This window comes from Lepisosteus oculatus, chromosome 12 (assembly GCF_040954835.1).
Source record: "Lepisosteus oculatus isolate fLepOcu1 chromosome 12, fLepOcu1.hap2, whole genome shotgun sequence".
NCBI classification, from domain to species: domain Eukaryota; kingdom Metazoa; phylum Chordata; class Actinopteri; order Semionotiformes; family Lepisosteidae; genus Lepisosteus; species Lepisosteus oculatus.
Window position 1 is genome coordinate 6,207,833 of NC_090707.1, and position 22,484 is coordinate 6,230,316.

The 22,484-nt window shown below is 39.0% G+C and overlaps 1 protein-coding gene across 4 annotated transcripts in view; it reads right to left on the reverse strand.

The window, feature by feature from the left end:
* ccdc93 (coiled-coil domain containing 93) overlaps positions 1 to 10,146 on the reverse strand; it is a 33,375-nt gene extending 23,229 nt beyond the window's left edge. The window contains exons 1-8 of one of the 4 annotated variants that reach the window (XM_069196424.1): positions 10,015 to 10,146; positions 4,449 to 4,562; positions 3,338 to 3,432; positions 2,009 to 2,120; positions 1,758 to 1,856; positions 1,464 to 1,520; positions 852 to 952; positions 216 to 266 (exon numbers count right to left, since the gene is read on the reverse strand). In XM_069196424.1, coding sequence (XP_069052525.1) covers positions 216 to 266; positions 852 to 952; positions 1,464 to 1,520; positions 1,758 to 1,856; positions 2,009 to 2,120; positions 3,338 to 3,432; positions 4,449 to 4,562; positions 10,015 to 10,095 — 710 coding nt within the window. In that variant the 5' untranslated portion in view covers positions 10,096 to 10,146. The remainder of the gene's footprint in view (positions 1 to 215; positions 267 to 851; positions 953 to 1,463; positions 1,521 to 1,757; positions 1,857 to 2,008; positions 2,121 to 3,337; positions 3,433 to 4,448; positions 4,563 to 10,014) is intronic. The other 3 variants (XM_015358579.2, XM_015358581.2, XM_015358580.2) reach the window with 3 other exon arrangements.
* Between the last annotated feature and the right edge of the window lie 12,338 nt (positions 10,147 to 22,484).

Consider the following 22,484-nt stretch of genomic DNA (forward strand, 5'->3'; position numbering starts at 1 on the left):
TAAAAGTGTAAGTTAACAACGACGTGGTCCACATGCCCCACCTCACAGTGACTTGTCAAACACGTGGGATCCACTGAGGAGCTCATAATGTCAATCTCTAGGCAGCTCTTCATTTTCTTTGCTTGCTGTTGCTTTGACACCAGCAGGTACCAAATTAGTAGCCATTTAAGCTTTGCAATACATTAAATGTAGCACTCAGTAGAGCATATACTCACATAACAAAATCATGGAGTCTTAGGAGTGAAAACAATGACAAGCAAGACAAACTCAGAAGACGAAGAGAGAAAGGGAAAGAAGGAGATCATTTCTAGTTGAACATGAGAGGCAGAAAGAGAGTTTTAAATCTCACAGTCACAAGCAAAATGCCTTCCTGTCAGATTATCTTCAATGAGTTGAGTCACAACTGTTCAATAACATGCTAATTAAAATACTAGTCTAGGTAAAAGTGAATCACGTATCGTGTCTAACCTTTATGTTGTCCTAGCAACCAACCTGCAGCGATTTGTTTCTATTTCTCTCCCCCGTGAAAAGAATAATCGAGAAAATTAAACAGAAAATTGAAAGAAGCAAATATTTAGAAACTGGAGAAAATTAGCAAAACAGCATAATATGCACATTGCTGGCTACAAATAATTTATTTTATACTAAAAGCATTAGCTCTGCACATGTATTTCAGGAGTGAAGTGAAAAGGGAGGAGGTACAGGAAATATAAATTTCACTGTGGCAGTTCTCCCCTGAGTAAATTCAGTCGTTATAAATGTTACTACCAAGCCCTCGTATACATCAAACACAACCTGCATCTGATTTTTATTTTCTTACATCAAGTTCACTATAAAGACCTGGCACATACCTCCCATATTCAAGTAATGTGGAGTGAACTCTGGATTCTTCATCTTCTAGCTTTCCAGCATCATCCTGCCTCTTGTATTTCCTCTGTGGTTTATATACCTCCTGATACACAAAACGATTGAGTGATTTAGTTGTGCTTCCATGACGGTATGGGCAGATTAGCCTTTTTTAATTGGGGATCCCTACATCGGTAATGAAAAGGCAGCCTCTCAAAACTGAATTTTCAATAAAAATTGTGTTATTTAGTTTGAACATTGCCTTTATGCAAATCAACATTTGTACCTGCATATGTAACAGCCCACTGTACTAAAAGCAATTTGACTGAAGTAACCTTCAACAGTACAATGATGACAGCCCACATGGGTTTAGGACCCAAAAACAAAATTGCTGCAGCCTTCCAGCTAAATGTTGAACACATTATGTTTTAAATACTTATACCATATCAATGTCACTTTATTTCAAATTCACAAAAATGTAACGTTGGAATGTTTTATAGCTGTGTATATGAACATAAAACTAAACAGAATATCCACAATGTTGCATTCATGGTTGCACAGGATATAAACTGAAACCTTTAATAGAGGTTTAATAACAATTACTGATTTATACTTACAGAAACATCTGTAATTGTTTTAATGGCTTTCTCTTTCCGCAACATGAAGTCATCATCCTAGTAAACATAAAACTGAATTAACAGACAAACACCACTCTTTAAATTACAGCACAGCTAAGTAATAATGAAGGAAATTAATGTACAGTGCATGAATACAATATATGCATGACTGGACTACATATACAAATGTATATAATTTTACATGCTATTTGTCACTCAGGGGTTCTTTTCAGTCATCATTAAGTTTAATTACCTATACAACTGAATATCTATTACAACTGAATCAAACCATACCTCCGGAAAGCTGTGGGTTTTCTGAAACTGTGATACTGAGTATGAGCGAATGTAATCTCCCATTTCTTCTCTCGTTTCAATAGCTCGCTTTACCAGCCACTAAAACACAGTGTAAGAGGAAAAAAGAAAAGCATGTAACGCATTTTCACCATCATTACTTCACCCGAGCAACAGCAATCCAAGCAGAACTGGATACCAACAGGAAACAGTCCTCCCACGCGTGTGCATTTGAGGCGCCAGTGTTAAATTACCTGCACAACAGGAAAGATGTGAATGAAGTCAAGACCCTGGATCTGATGGGGCTCCAGACGATGAGGACACTTCATTTTGGGCAAAGCAGACACAATTTTTTCTGTGAGAGCTCTGAAACAGAAGGATAGAACGCAGTTTAACAAAAAAAAAACATTGCCATTTCCAAATTCTTTCAAGTACCCGACAGGCTTGCCCAGTGTTCCATGCCATGTAGATGAGTAAAGTGTTTTATAAGGATACAATTGCAGCCATAGCTACAGTGCAAGACGAAGCACTGAAAACATCAGCCTCCCAGATTTTAACACAACCCATACCCATGTTTGTTTTGGGTTTTTTTAAGGGTGGACTAGAATTCAAATTATGGGTTGATTGCACTGGGTGTTCAGAACGTACAAAGCCAGACAGTTTAAAAGTCTGATGAGACTCGTGGAAATTCAGATTTCTATATATGACGATTCATTTGTACCTGAGGCAGGGCCTTTGTGGCCACCCGCTCTGAATGCCATCAGCGCTGAATTTTAATTTAATTCTAGCAACTCCGACTCCAAAACCCACCCTGAAGGACAACAATCAGCTCGGTGGAATCAGAGCCTAATACTGTAAGTGTCAGGCAGCTGTTTGTGGATCTTCTGATCCACTCAAAAGATTTCTAAATAAGGGTTAAAATGCAGGAGGGAAGTGCTGTAAATTCTGCCACACACAGGTGTAACCTAATTCGTCACAGAAGAAATTAAAATAAGATAAGATAACTTTATGAGCCTTATACAATTTCTTGCATTGGGAATTTGTCTTTTTACATACCCCAGCTTGTTCTCCATGAGACACACAGGCACACAGATGGGGTGAGAGAAAATTGGGGTCAGAGTACAGGGTCAGCCATTTATACAGCGCCCCTGGAGCAGCTGGGGTTAAGGGCCTTGCTCAGGGGCCCAACGGAATAGGATTCCTCTGCCGGCCGCAGGATTTGAACCGGCAACCTTCCAGCCACAGGCGCAGGTGATCCCATACTGTGGCTAAATACCGGAACTACAGCTTTCTTTCAGTCATGACACGTCCTTAACTTCTTACCAGAGGTGCAGAAGGAAGCACTTTCAGAATTACACACAGCAAAGCAAGCCTGATCTCCGTTATTGCATTACAGCCATGTTCCAAGTGAAAATCCCCATTAACGCACCTGAGCCCCGAGGGAAAGCTGAATGAGAAATGCAAATTGCAAGGCGACCTCTTTTAAGTCCCAGTGCTTATCTCACCAAGCACATTCTAGGCGCTGATTTCACCAAGCGTTTTCGAAACGTGTATGAACTTGAACGTGCAATTTTAGTGCTTACATTTTCTGGCCAATGGTGGAGTTCTCTTGGAAAAGTAAATCAACATCTATATCAAAGTTACAAGTTGTAATGCACCAGGTCATCCCACCAACCACCTGTAAAACAGTAATGAGAATTGACACAGTTTATACTTGTTTCTCACACAGTACATCTATGTGGAATAGAGAAACTCAGTTTTTCCCATGTTAATATAATGACAGGCTTGTGCACCCTTTAAAAGATTAGCATACAGTAATCAAAAGGTTATTTTTAAGTAAATCCCTCCTCTGCGGGTATAATAACTTTAATCCTTTTCTTCCTGGAATTTGTAAAAAAAAGTGAAATAACATGTTATCATTCTTCTCCATTAATATACGGATTTATTTGTGTCAACAGATTTTTACTACATCTTTCAAACAAAGGGCTGGGAATTACCCAGCGAAACCGTGCCACACTGTATACATTGCATATGATTATTTAAGGCACTTCAGTAAAATTGATATTTTTCCCCCAGCAGGTTTATTCATTTAATTCAAAATCATGGTTGGTGAGGCCTCTTGAGTGGCTCAACAGTGGTACAGGCTCAAGCGAAAGAGAACCACTGTGATATTGGGCTCAAACCAGAGTCAATGCGCTAGCTGACTGTGACTAGTTCCTGCTGCAAGCGAGGGTACTAGTGGCTGAGTGCTGCCAATGGAGGATAGGATCAGTCTGCCAGGCCCCTCTCTCTCTGCGACCACCGAGACCTTTCAGGAGAGTGCACCTCACCCCCAGTCTCTTCTACATGTGGCGATTCCAAATCAGATAGGTGTATCAAAACCCAGCAATCCGAAATGTACAAAACACTTCGTTGGCCACATATAGCAGGATTTACGAACACAGCTGTAAACTGAACTAGCCCCTCGTATTTTCACAACGCAGTAAAAACGTACAGCTGCACTACAAATTAAGTAGCTTTAAATGTTAAAAAAACACGGGGGCTCATGGTTATTCAGCTGAAGGTTCGGCGATATTGCCCAAGGAATTGTTTTACAGACTTGCTTGCTCCAGTTTATAAAGAGCATGGAAGCATGAGGTAGGATATTGAGCCGAACAGCAGGTTACACCCAAGGAAGCCTGAGCCTTTTATCACCTTGTCAAACGGAGACAGTCCTTTGATTCGAGCCCTGAAGTATCCAGCTGCCACCAACAGCTCCAGGATTTCCAGCAATTTAATGTTCTGTTCCTCATCTTCACGAGTTTCCACCTACATCAGAAAACACAGGAACACTGGTCAGAAGAACTGTATTATGTTTTTTGCGTCTCTGACAGTGTAACAGCACTGTCAAGAATGGCCTCGCGCTTGTATTACCTGCAGCATGTTTTTTCACAGATTTCAGTGGTTATGGTTGATGGTGATTATGTGTCACAAAGTACTGTCAGCAGATTGCCCAATCAAGTAAGACAGATTTCTCTTCAGTGGAAGCAGAATTAAACAAACTGTCAAATGTTGTAGAGAGCAGTAGCATAAAGTCAACTGACTGCAACGATGGGTAAATGCTTTAAACAGCCCTTAGAAAAAAACAACACTTAAACTGGAGATGTGTTGGTACATACCGTTGCAAGAAAAAGTTTGTGAACCCTTTGGAATTACCTGGATTTCTGCATTAATTACTCAGACAAATATGGTCTGATCTTCAACTAAGTCGCAATAATAGACAAACACAATCTGCTTAAACTGATAACACACACACAATTGTCAGTACTGAGCACATCGTTTAAACATTCACAATCTAGGTTGGAAAAAGGCCACATTTTTCTATGAGTAATTAAGGCAGAAATCCAGGTAATTCCAAAGGGTTCACAAACTTTTTCTTGCAACTGTAAGTATCGCAGCTCCAGGGGTAAATCAGACTCCCTTCCTTTAGTGTAGCACTGGGTAACTGCGGCTCAGAAAAAATAGAAACTGAAACTCAGAGTCTTACAAACCCCTTCGCTTGTCTACACATTGCACCAACTCAACCCTAAACATCTTACTACCACAACAACGCTAATTCTATCAGACAGCTCTCCTCTCAGAGCCTCCCTAGAGTCCTGCCTCAAGGACTGTTACTGGGTTATTGACTATCAGGTAACACGGAAATGCAGCTTCTTGTGAGAATCTTTCGCTTGGGGGAGTCCGCACTGGAAAAACACAAACCACAGGCTAAATCCAATGTTTGCAAAACATGATTTTGAAATGCACAAATTATGGAGTGCAAAAACTGTCATGCACCATAACCTTTTAAAAAAGTGTATTTTTTAATTAGTTACACTGTTGTACTAATACCTATTAGCTATCAAAATGGGAAATCTGAAGCTACTCGTGCTGACTCACTTTCCATTAAAATTTTCCATTTCCTTTTCCACTGGTATCTACTTAATCTCTGCATGAAAGAAAAAATTATATGGAAGACACCAACTTACACATAAAAAAATCTTCTGATTTGTACTTCCTGGAATTATATGCATTATGCAAAGTTTACAATTTATTTCACAAATTCAAATTCCTTCAAAAAGCAGATGACACTGTGTCAGATGCCACAGAGTGGTATATTGTCTTAATGTTGTTCAGGTGGGTAGCTGCGTCAGCATGTGTAGGCTGCAAAGGAACAAGTAATAGGTTGAAGAGAAGAAAGAAAGAAAAAGTTTCGGCTGTGGAGCCTATTTCGGGTGTGAGAAAGAAGACTCCACAGCCGAAACGTTGTGTTTTCTTTCTTTTCTTTTCAGCATGGGATAAACCTATTATTTGTTCCTATTGTCTTAATGTATGCCATATTACACTAGAAATGCCTACAAACATATCCGCAAAGCCACACTGTTTATACTTACATTGAAAGACATGTCACACACAATACAGTTTCAGATGAACATTCCTAAAATAATACATACTGTATGAAATACACATTATTGAAAATTAAAAATTGCCACATTTGGTATATTAAAAAAATAAAAATTTGTAATACTTTGAACTAAAAAGAATCATCAATAACACTTAAATCCTAGATATATGAATAGTGTAATATGACATAATAATTAAATGTACAAAGTGAAGGGCTTCCTTTTCAGAAATAATAGAGAATATGGCACACTGCAGCACTCCTCAGCATAGCACATGACCTTGCGGTACAGCATAAGCTCACTGCGACTGAGGAGTGGGTAACCACACACTAAATGTGCGACAGACAAGCCTTTATCTGATCAATGATGTCCAGGTCAGCTGCCTAAGGGAACACTCTTTGAGCATTTCTTGACCCGTTTATCAAAAAGAACTCATTTCTTTCACTCGCCCATTTATGACCTATACTGTTCCGGACAGATGCTGAGAATCTTGTCCACACCTTTTTGTCCTCCAGACGGGACTTCTGTAATGTACTGGTTAGTGATGTTCTTAAGTGCACTATCAATAGACTCCAGTATGATCAAACCTCAGCTGCTAGAATCTCAAACAGATCCGAGACCCATGTAACTGTCACCCCTGCTCTAGCCTCCCTGCATCACCTCCCAGTGTGACATAGGACTGGCTTCCCCTGACCCACAAGTGCACTAATCAGGCTCCTTCCTAGCTTGAAAACTTGGTGAGCATTAATACTCTATCGCGACAGCTCTTTTCTTTCATTTTTATCAGTGCACTGGACTATCTGTGTTGCTGCTCTGATGAGGGGTTAATACCACCATTATAATAAATAATAATAATAGTAAACTTTATTTTATATAGTGCCTTTAAAGGTGGCTTCTCATAGCGCTTTACAGAATGACAACAACAATAAATAAAAAATACACAAGATAAAACACAATTACAATATACAGAGGAGACGGTAGATGGTGATACTAAGTTTAGCAGGAGCAGTGGGGTGAAGAATGGAACCAGTTCAGTAAAAGCTCTTCTAAAGAAGGTTTTGAGTCCGGATTTGAAGGAGTTTAGAGAAGGTGACTCTCTGATATCCTTGGGGAGAGAGTTCCAAAGCTTGGAGGCATAACAGGAGAAGGCCCTGTCACCCCTAGAGTGTAGATGGGTTTGGGGGACAGTTAGGAGACCAGAATTAGAAGAGTGAAGGTTGTGAGCTGGGGAGTAGGGCGATAATAGTTCAGACAGGTACTGAGGTGCCAAGCCATGCAGAGCCTTATAAGTGGCAATGAGGATTTTAAAGTCCACACGGAATTTGACAGGAAGCCAGTAGATTTAGATTTAGATTTAGATAACCCAGCAAGTAGAGTATTACAGTAGTCAATTCGGGAGAAGAAAAATGTGTAGATCAGCTTTTTAGCCACAGTTCATGATAACATAGGGTGTAGTCTAGCAATATTTCTGATGGGGGGTGCCAATAAGCATGACTTTTGTCTTGTCACAGTTAAGGAAACCGTGAGTCATCCAAGTTTTTTTGTCAGAGATGCAATTAGATAAAATAGAGACAGCCACATCAGTGTCAGATATGGTATGGATGTATATTTTAGTATCATCAGCATAGAAATGATACTTGAGGCAACGTGATCTTAAAAGCTGACCAAGTGGAAACATGTAAATGCTGAAAAGCAGGGGCCCCAGTATTGAGCCCTGAGGAACACCAGACTTAACAAGACCAATTTCAGACCTATACCCATTAAGAGAGACAAAGTGACAGCGATCAGTGAGGTAAGACTTGAACCATTTGAGATCAGTGTCCGAAACTCCACACAGTCTCAAGACTCATGGTCAACAGTGTCAAAAGCAGCACTGAGATCAAGAAGGATGAGTATAGAAAGAGAACTAGAATCAGAAGCTATTAGAAGATCGTTAGTGACTTTGACCAGTGCATCTGTCAGTTCACGCTCTCTCGGCTCCTGCATCTCCAGCGCATTCACATTTTTGAGGGGAAACTGGAAATTATTTACAGATTTAGTTTAGCTGTGAGACTTCTACGATCTTCTACGGATGCAAAAACCCTGATGAACATTTGTAGACTGTAAGTTGTATAGGGATTTTTCGTGTGCTGTTCAAGTTAGTTAGGAATCCACTCTTTTGCATTCAATACTTCTCTGAGCTAGGAAAACAACAGTCATTTAGGATAAGATCTCTTTATGAGCCATATATAATTTCTTGCATTAGGATATGTCTTTTTGCATACCACAGCTTGCTCTCCATGAGACACACAGGCACACAGATGGGGGGGGAGAGAGAAGCTTGGGGTCAGAGTGCAGGGTCAGCCATTTATATGGCACCCCTGGCGCAGCTGGGGTTAAGGGCCTTGCTCAGGGGCCCAACAGAGCAGGATTCCTCTGCCGCGGGATACGAACCGGCAACCTTCCAGCCACAGTGCCACCACTCCTCCCCTTAATTTGTGTTCTGAATACCTAAAGGCCATATATTACTGATCTACCTCTCTATCCAAAGCCCAGCTACCAGTACAAATTAAATTTAACTCGGCAACAGACTAGATTTTCCAAATGATAATGCAAGATCACATAACAATCGGGATGTCTGCCTCTTGGAAGGCAAGCATTCAAAACTACAAACTACCCATCTACCCCTAACTGCCTAGTTTTAGTTTTAGTGATTAAAAACAGCTGAGATGCTTTTCTAAAGATGGCACATGAAGCAACTGAGTATACTGTTGGGGACACCTGGAGCAGGTTGGTCTAAAATTATCCCAGCCGTAGCATGACCTATCAGTGAGCAGAAGAGTAGAGCCAGCATAATTGTTCAGTCTTCGCAGGGGACCAGCCGTTAAGAACACAGGTCCTGGAGGCAGTCCCACAGAAAAAGACAGACCACTTAAAAACACCACAACCAAAAGTCACAGGTTGTCAGTGCCAGCACTGTAACACCACACCATTTTGATAGATCAACATCTGTGTTTTAAAGGTGAAGCTAACAGGTGGGACCAGAGGGGTTCACGAGGTGCAGGGATTGGGGTGTAAGGATCATTCTAGCACAGGTGAGGCTGAGAGCGAGGAGCACAAACAGCAGTCTGGGTATGGATGCAGTTTAACAAACATGAAGCCTCTGTGGGGAATAATTAGTGAACAAAACAATCTGAGATTTATTTTTGTTTTTAAGTTTATAATTTCACCCAAAAACGACGTGTCCAAAGTGAAATGTCACTGTTTGCAACACAACAGAGATGCTTTGCAACTTAAGTCATCTTTACTGAAATCGCGTACCTGCTTTTGTCAGTACATATTGCACCCAAGATCAAAGTCGACAGTACAGTACATGACCGAACGTCATCCGAAGCAAACAAACTTGCACAGAAGTACTTAATAAAAACCCCGAGACAACACATAGCGTTCGTTTCTTATCTGCGTTAAGGGGATTTTTTTCCCGATTTTCTCTCTGGAATCACTGAGCTTATTTACTCAACCTGTACAAATTAACAAACGTTTCCCAACCCATAAAAACAGACCACATACAGGTTTTATTTCTGTAGTGGTATGGGTCAAAATGATTGTGAATTTCACTTACTCGAAAATAATAAGCAAAGGCAGCCATTCAGACTCAACAAAAACACAAGAGATAAGATTAGATGTAGCCTAAACAGTACATTTGAAATATAAATGGATTACTCTTCCCTCTTGGAATGCCATAGTCTAGAGACCTGGTCTAAAAAACAACACACAGAAAAGAAACGCGTCAACCATTTCCACGAAGCACGACATAATATCATTCGACATTTTCACAATTCTTCGGACAGTTTATTTACCTGAATAATGTTGCCGTCTTGGTCGTACTGAGCTAATTTTGACCCTGTTCTCACTCTCTGAAAGACTGAGGTGGCCGCCATGACAGACAGGAAGCAGAGTCACGTGTGAGTCATATGACAGTAAGTGTCCGTCTCTGCTGGACGTGAGAGGAACTGTGATATCGATATCTAACTTGGTCTGGAGGACACGACGTTCTGGTAAGGTGAGATAATGCAACACACAATGCCCCTAACTAAGGAGCATACGGAAAGCGTCCCTGATAAAAGAAAGTTCCCTGAAAGGTTATTCTCTATCATCCGAGCATTATTAAAACTGTATGTTCAATTAATACATTTTTTATCCGTAGTGCACTAGCGTTTTTCTTTGAGATTATCTTCCTAGAATGAGTTATATAAATAAAACATAGCGAGAGACAACATGGCGTTAAAATCAAAGTACGAAAATGCAGAAACCACTAACGCCCATTTCAGCTTGAAGTACTAGTGTAGCGTGGCTTTAGACGGGTCCCCTGCACTACCTAAACTAATCACGGGGGGGCGTGAGAGACAACGGGATGTATCCCTTCCAGTGTAGTCAATACCTGAAAGAAAGCTTAATATGAGCTTTTCTCTAAATTATGTTCTAATGACATACATAGTTTTAAAAATATTATCAAAATGATACGTGTACATTTCTTATCTCTGATGTTCTGATTAAGATGTTTCGAGGACTGCATATTGGGTACACTGGAAACAATGTGTCCTGTAAAAACCCTCATGAGGTTATTCTGGTAGGTCTCCCCCAAATCCCCCGTTATGTAAAGATTATTAACACGTGTTTAAGCAAGTGATCGCCTAAGCAAGAGGCGTTTCGATGAAGGAAACACGAGTCCTTGAGGACTGAGAGATATTCTGATTTTCGTTCCAAAATGATCTCCAAATGACTTAATTGAACACACCACCTGTACAGCTGATCCTAGTTAAATTGCTCCGGGCCCTTAGAAATGGATGATTTAAGCTCTTGCCTGTGAAACAGTCCCGGGCCTGGCAGGCCGGTGTATCTGCAGGTTTTCATTAGGACTCGGATCTTAACAAGATAAATCAGCTCGTTAGTTGGCTTAATTAGATCAATTGAGCAGCTTCTCCCAGCAGGAGCTTGAGCAGCAGGTGCTCCTGCTTAAAACAGACCTACTGTAGAGAATGAGCAGATAATCGAGCCTTTCGGAACCAGAACCGGGCCCGCTGTGAGGGCGCTTTACATTAGCAGGGCTGCGGACTTCTGTCGTAAACCCTCGCTTCGTGTAACTTCTCTTAAAAATACAGCTACTCTACCGCTGCTACCATTGATATGGAAAAGTGGGGAAATAGATAAGACTTTATTGATCCGGAAGGAAAATTCTTACACATTGTGATAAAAGTGTGCGTTAATAGGTGGCCGCATTAATAGGATGCAATATTTGAGTTCGTGTCATCTGCAGCGTCTAAACAGGGCGTCTGCGCTTTTCTGAAAAGAAATATCGTGTTTAAAGAATCTGTCCTTCAGAGGAAGCGTGATCGCCTCCAAATGTCACATCAGGCGGTCTTTGTAGCTGCCCTTTGAAATAGTTTTCCAGGTCCACCGGTTTAGTTGTCTAGTTAATAGACTGAGTAGCAATCCTGTTTGACATACACCTCTTTACCAAGCCACCAACAAGAGAATCCTTCTCCACCGTTTTCGCTGTTCTGATGATCCCGACAATGCGGATGGGCCGAGTTCTTTGCCTTGGCATTTCCACTTCTGTCCGGCAGATGGCAGTATTCTCATACTAATCTAATATTCGTGCAGGGACAGAAACTGGGCCCCGGGATTTTGGAGTGTGCCGTGCAAAAGGTCCCTTTCACCCTTGCTCTAGGGGTGTGTAAATTCAACACGCACTTTTTTTTTATATTTCATAATAACAGCATTATATATAGGTATAATACCTATAGAGTACAATCCGATCATCCAATCAGAAAAGATGAAAAACCTCTGTTCTTGTTCTAGAGTTTTAAGATCGTGCTCGGATATGTATTTTTTAAATCTATCACGGAAAATATGCAGATTAAATTGCTATGGCCGATTCACAGCATTAGAAAAGGAACCGTCTATAAATCGACTTTTATTTCTGCTTCATTTGTATCGCGTGAGGCGGGGGGGAGTCTCACGAGGTGATTCTGTTCCTATAGCCATTTCATTTGTATATTTCCCGACGTTTTCGCCGTCTTGGTTACCCTGCATCTGGCGAGTATTTTGCGTAACTCTCAATCATTGGGGGGGAAATCGTTGTTTGATCACGATCTATCACGATTTGTAATCGGTTCAGACTGGTTCAGGTGCGAGTCAGAAATTAAGGGGGGATGAGGACACGAGACCAGAGAGCTCAGTGGCTCTTTTCGCTATACAAGGTCTCTGTGACGTCATTCTGGGGGAAAAAAACAGAATGGAAAAAAATTCCAGCCCGCTAGAATTCATTCATACAGTTGTCACCGAGGTTAACCCACACAGGCAGATGGTACCTTTGACTCCTCTTCCCCCTCCGCCTCCCCCTGCTTCTTGGTAGTTCTGTAACAACAGCTGTGCTGTACATAACATTGTTGTTCTTTCTGTAATATAGTGTAAACATCTCTTTATTAGCAAAACGACTGACCTCCGAATCCCAAGCACCGTTGAATTTTTCCTGTCCTTTTTAAAGGCAAAGATGTTTTGTTTTTAAATACATGTATATTTTGGGAAAATGCTCCATTGAAAAAATTATGGATGTTTTAAATATACTAGTATTTTTATGAAAAAAGGTTCTTATTGACCATGTCTTTGCTACAACAACTGCAGGGTGCAAATTAAAAGTAAAATTAAAATGTAATATCTCTTTTGCACAACCTGTGTACAAATACTACATCTGCAGAAGACACCCATCCACTGCAGAATGAAATCCAAGTATATCATTATTATTGTTGTTGCTGTTATTTTATTGTTATATATAATAGCATAGGATTTATACATTACTATTATATTCATATATTTTTAGGATGGCATTAAAATATTCCACAATATTTTTTGTAGTGATTTTTTCTCTCCCTACAGAGGGTTCCTTTTTCCATTCCACAAGTCTTCTCATCTACTTACACTTTTTACTTTCCATGTTTTCCATTTTTTTTTATATGGAAATTGATACAACAGGGGTTTGTTCCATATTCACAGTAGGAATGCACAATTTTCGACATTCGGAAGCAGTCTCCTCTCTCCACTCTGCATCTGCTAAACATGAGTAACTCCTATAATGACATTTCATTTAGCCATGTCCTTTCTTCTCCGCAGTTCATCAGCTGCCCAGATTGAGTAATGAACTGCATCCCTTCCATTCTCATATTTCCTCCAATAAAACCCAACTCCGCTTGCTGATGGAGGGCAGAGCCATTATCTAGTAAAGAGCTTCTAGACACGAGCTGGGAAGAAGCCGAGTATTCCACAGTTTTCTAATTTCCAACATTAAATATGCCAGTCAACAATGAAATCAGAAAAAAAGGCCCTTGCTGACATTTCTCATGTATTTTGTATTCATAGGAGGGCCTGCGTGAGAAAAAATAAATATAGTCTGGGTGGCTTACTAAAGACATAAAACAAGATGTTGATAATCCTTGAGGAAAAGTTACTCTTACTAGTTTTCAGTCACGACATGTTACATCTTAAAAGCTGTTAACGACACCCACCTCCATGAATGACCAGAAAAGCAAAAATCCTTTCCAGTTCATAAAATACAGCAGGATTGCCAAGTTGTTTTGATGGGTTTTTTCCTGCTTGCATCATTTCCAGACACATTTTTTTTTCAGAGTATTGTCTATTAAACTGCCTAATTAATTTAACCAGCACCAATACTCGAGCCACAAACAGGCAGACATTTCTTCCTGGGGTTAAAACTGTTTGGAAGAGAATTCCCTGGCTGACAGATCTGTGGTAACATGCCTGATGTGTCTGTATTACAGAAGATAGACATTCTATTAAAATGGAAGCTCCCATAATGGACTATGAATCACTTCAGGTAATAGAGATGCCAGGTTGAAGGACTGAAAAGCACTACCAAATTCCATTAGAGCTCTTTGTTTTTAAATCAGTCATTTTCTTCCTTCTATTGAGCTACTTTCGTCTTGACCTGGTCAGGATGCAATTATCACAGCTTAATATCAAATTCTGCTGCTCCAGCTATCTACCAATCAATTGGTACAAGTCTTGCAAACTACCCACCAGACCATTACAGCAGATGATAGTGGATTCCACTTGCTACAGGCATTGCATTTACAATAAATCAGCCATGGACTTGTTTATACATAGGTTTCACGCACCCACTATCTAGATGATTAACAAGAAGCGTGTTTTAATGTGCACATTTTAATTCCAAAGTGATCTCTTCATTATAGAGTAGCTCTGAGCAGCCCTTGCAACTCCAGCATACTGTTATACAACGCTAGATTGTTCAGTTTTATTTTTTACAGTAAAACTACTGACTATCTGTATTTTTACTTATTTATGTACAGTAGCTTCCTCTTTAATCCAAAGCAATTTACATTTCCATCCATTTGTGATTAAAATGCTGGGGATTTTTGCCATGACAATTCAGGTGCAGTACCTTGTGCAAGGATAAAATATCACCATCTCACTTGAGATATGAGCCCACAGCGTTCCAGTTACGAGCTGGTTTGTGTCCATCTGCTTAATATTTTTGTGTTTAGACTTATTATTTTCCTTAAGAGGTTCAAGCAGGGGGCTAGAGTAATGTGTGAGCTTGAAAGGAACAGGTCAATGATAATTCCACTCTGAAAAGTAAACAGTCATAAGAAAAAGCCCAGCACTTTGGCTGTGGAGTCAAATTTATGCTATTCAAGTGTGTCAGCATAAGTTTTACATCATTGTTCACTTAATAGAATCATTCCTTGTTTTAGTCATGCCACAAAAGGCACTATACATTATATAGAATTCATTCTATGGCACATTGCATTTTGTGATACTGCTATTTCATATTTTTAATCATGTAATTACATCATGTTGTTCTAGTTTTTCAGGATTGTCAGGAAGAGAATATTCCTTCCTTCTTTCTGCGTAAATTAAGTGTCTTACTTCTGCTATCAGCTAACAGAAAACCATGCTATATAGCACTGTCACACTCACTGAGCTCCATGCAAACTGTAAGTTAATTTAACTTTCGAGCACAAAATGTCTTTTACCATCAATCATGACTCAAGTGTCGGTGGTAACTTTCAGAAAATATTATGCATATGGGTTTCAAACGTTCGCTGTGAATTATGTGATGTGGAAAACAACGTAAAATGACATTTGTACACTGATTAGTGTGCTTGGAATGAATGTACTCCACCTTCAGTCAAGAAGAGAATACAAAATGAAAATTTGTTATTTAAGTGGACTAGTTCATTTTTATTCTAGAATTTTGACTATACGACTTGTTCGGCTTACGTGTTGCTATTTAATTATTTTTCTTGATGTATCTACTGTAGGTACTGTAGCAAGATAGATTTTACTGACTTCATGTTGCATTTCTGCCGCAGGCCATTAGGACAAATAGTAGCTGAGAGTTGTGAAAACTGCAGGTTATTTTTTGCTCTTTCATTCCCTTTTGTTTGGGAAATTAGAATAAATTCGTCTTGGAATGACTTTTGATAAAGTCCTGGAGTCTTGGATTCTACCAAGGAACGACGTTCATTCAGAATTTCAGAATGCAAACAGCCCCATTTCAGAATGCAAACAGCCTCGTTACCTTTAATGCAATTTTTGGTGGAATGGTTTGGATGCTACATGCGAAAAACCAAATACCAGCATCAGTCAAAAACCTCAGTGTGGTTCAGACATCTTTGTATCCCCCTAAGTGCCTGGTTCTTCTGCCACAGGCTTGAAATACCCATGTAGGAATGACTACAAACAGGCTGCCTCTTGGCTTTTCCTCTGTGGATAGAATAGAATAAAATCTAAAGTCTTCACATACTTACCACGGGTCATTCCAAGACGAATTTATTCTAATTTCCCAAACAAAAGGGAATGAATTGGATAAAACCTTAAAACACTGAAAATTAACCTTTCTTATGCTGTGTTTTAGAAATCTTTTCTGTTTTTTTCTTCTAATATTAAAAAAAATAAGGATATGTACAAGAAGAAAAACGTTTTTTTTTAAGGCGTTAAAACATTTGTGATGTTTTAAAAGGAAGACACAATCAACCAGCGTTAGGAATGCACAAGTGATCATTCCCAAAAATCACGGTTTGGTCTATTTAAAAATGCTTGTCCTTTAAGTCACAGATAAATCCGTCCAAGTATGTTTCTTTTCTCTAAGATATATTTTATAATATAAAGAATTAAGCAGTACATCTTTAGGCTAGTATAAATCCCACAGTCTTCCCAGTTACCGCCTGTTTTCACATCACAGTAGAATGAGCAACATAATCAGGCTTTGATGGAGGGTCTGTTGCTACAGTCTGAAAATTAGGTGCTCCTTAATGCTATAATGACAGGTGTAAGATTAACTGTGTTAGGTGTCTACTCATTCATGCAGACCAAATTAAATTAATGGAACAAATTTCCCCCATAATTAAGATAAAAATTCGTGTCAGCTGTAACCTTGCTGTACACTAATTATGTACAAATGATTTATCATCTGTTTCGCCCAGAATATTAATCCTCACCTCATTGATAACTGCAGCCAGTGTTAAGAGATGAGAGTTGATTAACAGTGACAGAATGAGCACCCAAAGTGTTCAGAAGCCAACAGCCAAAAGAAGCAACAGTGCTTGTCTAGCGTTCTCTTCTTTTATTAAATTAGTCTGCATTGAAATTCATGGGGGCTTAACGAGGGGTTCTCCGTTTTGTACAAAATTCACCGATAAACAAAGGGCGGATTTTAATACGGTACATCAGAGTAACACTATTCCTTTACATAAAGCTTGCACCTTTGTTGCTTCTGCTCTAGACACAGGTTAGTCACGCCTAACAAGCTGGATGAAACATATCAATAAGTCACGATCTCACGCTGTTGCCCACCTGCACAACAGCTTCAGAAGTTTACAACGAGGTAGATCAGCCAGTTGAACAGACTGAGAAAGCTTCAGTTCTGAGACGTCTTAGTTCTTCAATCTGAAAGTCCTAATTTGGAACTCCTGAGAAATAGAAATGTATTTTTAAGCCATTCGTCTTTCTTATCTAAATATTATAACTGTGTTGATTTCGTATATCTAAGGACAAGGTTATTTGCAAAGAAAACTCAAGATATTTTTTTTATTTTTAAGCAACGGAAAGACACATGGTGAATTTTTTTTTTCTGGAAACTCGACCCCCCAGTCTGTAAGCGAAACTGTCCCTGTTGTTCTAGTGTTCTGTTGAAACAGTTGAGAAATTCAATCTTATTTGCCCTCCTGGTACTGGAGCTGTTGTTTTGTTTTTATCAGAGAGTACTAGCAGCAGGCAGGATACCGCCAGAACTGCGTCCAGCGTCGCTTCAGATGAGTTATCACTGCGAGAATAACATTCCCTGGGGCAAAGCGGATATTTTCGTGGCACTGTTTTCATGAAAACGATTCTGTTGTTTTTTTTTCGTGATCCTATAAATAAAAAGCGTCCGATTTGTTCCGTCTACTCCCGCAGGGTGGCGCACCTAGGACAGTGCACAATGTATGTAGAAATAAAGTCGTGCAAACCATTCTACTCCCGGAAGTGTGTTCCGTTATGTATGAGTATACATTTGAAGAACCTGTTTTTATTTGCTTACCGTGTACTTAAACACAAAGAATATCCATTATCGTTTAGAGTAATATGTTATGAGCAGCTCCGAGACAATCAATTATTTTGTAAATCAAAGACAATACTGTTTGCCTCCGCCCTTCGCATAAAATACATAACATTGGGAGGATAATTGAGGTCTAAGGTTGCTCTAGTCTATACATTGCTCGTTTTGATTAGTTTTGACAGGAGAGGAAGTATTTTTTTGAATGTAAGTTTTTTTTACACAATGCTTCCAACACAATATAAACCACACTACTGTACGTACACAACCTACAGTACCATACAATTACACGGCATCTACTAATACAGCTACTGTATAATTAACTTGCTTTGCTTAAAGAGATTCTACATGAAAGTGTATTTTTTTATTGAAAATAATCCAAGAATCATGTATTCTCATTTTTCAAAAAGAAATAAGGAGGAATCTGATTGCCTCACCACTTTGAGTTCAGACCAGGCTTGTGAATACCTTTAGGTTTCCCCTGAGAGGCTGGGAGAAATGAACCTATTACTCATATTTCTCTATTAATTTCTGCCTTGCCTTTTCTCCTTCAGTGACTCCTTAAAGGCGCCCACGTCGCAAAGCTTAGCAGATGTTTAGCACTGCTACAGAACTAGTCCCAAGTCCGTCAGAACTATTTCTTGATCTGTCCTTGTGCTTTAGAATCGGTTGTTTCCTTTGCCTCTGTCTATTGCCTTTTCAAAGCATGAAGCAATTCCTGAACAAAGAAGGGATGGAAGACTGAAAAATAAAAAAGTAAAATAAATAAATAATATAAGCACTTTAAACTAAACCAGTTATGACAATAATTCCAGGAAAATAATACATTGTATTAAGTATAGTGTGCCGCTTTGTAGAAAAGATTGAAATGAAAAATATGCTCTTTAAGATACAGACCTATCTTGGAAGCATAATATGGGGGAAAAAAGGAATACTGATGGCATCTGATAATGATTTAAAGCCAATCAGTCCATGATGTCTCAATATTTTTCAATCATATGTGGATCAAATACTAGGTTTTGTATCTATACTATCTTATTAAAGGAAGGAAAATATTGTAACTCACATAAGGAGTAAATAGTCTTGTATTTATTTTTTAAAAATCACAAATATTTCACTGATCTGAAAACTTCCTACTTCTTCAAGCTTCCCAGCTATGTGCGAAAATACAATTATTAAAATGACTAATTACTAATACCATTTTACCCAGATTTGTTTAGACAGAAGAGAACGTGCCACTGAAGGTTCTTTTACTCTCTTATAGTGCAAATGTGCACTGAAATACCCTTTAACCACAAATACATAAAACAACAAAATGTTTTGCCTCCCTGAAAGCATAAATATCAGCTGTCTGATGCCCTCTATCCAACACAAATTCTGACATTAAATGAAAGTACTTTGGGATATTTATAAATTACCATAATTTAGGCACACACCTAAGAATGAGTAAATTAGGGGGTGCTTTTAACAGTTATTTGAGATCCTGTCTGATTTTAAAAACACGAACTGAATGCCAGATAGGCGAATCGTGTAATATGCACATTTATTGGCTTTCAGCAATTGAATCTACCAGGGCTTACATGTTTGGGGTCAAAGGTTAATTAAAGACATCCAAAGGTCGAGGAGTGATTATGTGGGGGCTAGGATTGTAATGGGGCGAGGGAGCTCACTCGAACAGGAGCCCTGACAGAAGATTTATACCAGAGGTTATGACATTGGTGCAAATAGTGCTGATAAAAAGGGCCTCTCCGCATTGGAGTGAACAGGATGATGAATCGGGTGCTTGACCACTCTCACTTATCGTTGAAACTCTTTCCCTGCTCCCAGCGCCTAATAGCAGGTTATTTGCCCTCACTTCAGAGTGCTGATCATCTCCAAGGGTTTTGAAACACTAGCCTGAAGTGCAGGTGATAAAGTGCATTAACTGATAAGAACTGACCATTGAATGCTCTAAATGAATTAACAAGCGATAATGTTCCTCTTTATAGAGAGATAACACATGCTGCACATTGGGCAAATGGTGCTGGCTGTAGGTTCGGACTCGTCTATACAGATCGCAACGGAATGGGAGCAAGCATCAGATGACTGTAAAATATTTTACATCATCTCTGTCGCCACTTCATTACCTTCACTTTTCACATTTTCAGACTCTGATTTTACTCTGGAGTGTTGCACAGTGCCGGTGTGGCATATCGTTTTTCATTATTATCGCCCTTTTACCTTTAACTTGTTTCAGCTGATATAAAGTAAATTCGGTGTCTTGTTTTCTTTTTTAAGTTCATTATACTGCAGGTAAATATAATCAGGAGTCTTTGTCAATCCAAGGCTAGAAAAGGGGCATTCATACAGTACATCAACACAGTGGTGAGTCTGTTAGCACTGCTGTCTTCTAAGATGCTGGGTCTCGGTTTCATACAACTGTCTGTGTGGAGCTTGCATGTTCCCCTTGTGCTTGCATGGCTTTTCGATGGGTGCGCCTGGTTTGTGTGCGTGTCCTGAGACTGGACTGCCATCCCAGCCCTGTTGTTATCTCACTTTATGTCTCCAGTATCTGTTGGTCCTGTGACCATTATAAAATAAGCAGCTTTCTGCTACCCAGTGGATGGGTACACGATATATACCAATACAAATATTTTTCTCTTGCTCAGATTGTTTCTTTGAAAACAAATGAATCAAATCCTCCTTTGCCTTCTTCCAAAGGACGCTCTTTGCATAGTAATTAAATTCCTTTCTACTGTTCTGTGCTTTGGGTACTTTTAATACCATGTAATACACAGATTTTGAGCAACTGTAATTGCTTCAGATTTTTTTTTCTTTATGATTCCTTTCAAGTTACTCATGAGTGTTCACTTAACAAATTTGATTTGCTCTAGTATGTGGTCTAATAGGCTTAAGTTATGGAACTAAAGAAATCAAAGTGGATTATGGAAATCCTAGTTCTCTAGTTTGCAGTTTATTTTTACACTTATTATACTTTTATGCAGTATTTGTAATACACTCTGTCGGATTATGCTGTTCGCTACACTGTACCATCCATTGAGCTTACACAGATATCCTGAAACATGGCATGCTCCTTCCTTCCAGTAAACGAAAATATGAAATACTTTAATCTGAAATAACTCGGCAGATAAAGAAACAGTTCAATTTGCTTTTATTAGATAGCTGCAACTAATATTGATTGACAGTGAATCACTTTACTTCTGTTCACAACTGTTTTGCACTGTAACTTCATTTACAATATCAATGCTCTTATCCCCTCGAACAAAGAGAATTGCCTCAAAATCACAATCAATAATCACAATAATCTTGAAACTAGTAAAAGCACACACACACCTACAGACACTAATCTTATGATGGAATTAGAATTCTGGGAGTGCAATGCTTTCACAGTAATCTGTCAAAGATAGATCACATGCTCTCAATGGGTCCCAAAAAATCAAACTGCAATTTTACACTATGGATCAATGAGTAATCCAGTGCTTGATGGGACCACATGCATCTGTGAGAACTGCCCGAGAACTGCCAAATGGCATGCCCAGTGTGTGGAACGTGTTCAGTGTCTTGCAGCTCCTGCATTTTATACCACACCGTGGAGGTAACATTTAAAGAATCTCTTGAGACTCCTTTCTACAGCACCAGTTTCGGCCTTTGAGGTATTTGAGGTTTAAAGTTAATAGCTGAATGTGCAGTGCTACAGTATGAAGATTTTCAATTGGCTTCTGCCAGTATCCTATTAGGTAACAATGTGTTTAAGGGAATTCAATGGCTGATTTTAATCTGGGAGGATGTCTATTTATTTAAGTCAAGGCTTTGTATATGTGTTTATACGTACTTCATTTAGAGGCTCTTGTTTAATCAATGTTATTCAGTGCATGCTTTTAATTATAAAGTCCTTATTACCGAAGTAACCTAATAGCAAAATGCAATTAACCAGAGCAATAATGAGCTAATTGGTTACTAATTAGAATCAACAGCACAACAGTCACTTGTCATTTGGAATGATGGTGGTAGCTGTAAGTAGCTTAGGGGAAAAGGCTAAATTATCACTGCGGATAAACAATGAAGATGTGTAAAGACTTGCATTTTGGAATTTTATATGTATTAATTACAAAGGGGCTTACATTACATTGTTGACATAGTATTACAACACAAAGCTTATCGTCAGATTTTTTTTTAAACACTTTTCATTAACCCATTATTTCTGGGAAACAAATGCAATGTACCAACGTCCATTTTGAACACTGTTTGGCACCTTTTGTTGAAATGATCTTTTCTGACACACTCTTCTCCGCTCTAAATGTGCATCCCATGAATACCAAATAAAAAAATATATGATCAATTTGTAGAATTATTATAATTACATAATATATAACTATGTTGATCTTAAATATGATAAATCTATTATCAACGTACAGTATATACTACATTTTAGTTAATAAGAATACCCTGAAAATAAAATAGGAGTTGGAATATGAAGCATAAACACGCCAGTCAAGAACTTCATTACAATCCATATTACACCCTCATAATTCACATTAATTTTTACATAATATATATTATTGTGGATTTCCCGGCTTCATCTCCTCGTGAAATTTGTGTCAATGTTGCTAAAGCCATGCCCAGTTTCCAAAACATCGCAAGTTGTTCTCGTGCAATATTGTTCGCATTAATAAACTGTAAACTAAAAAAAATCGA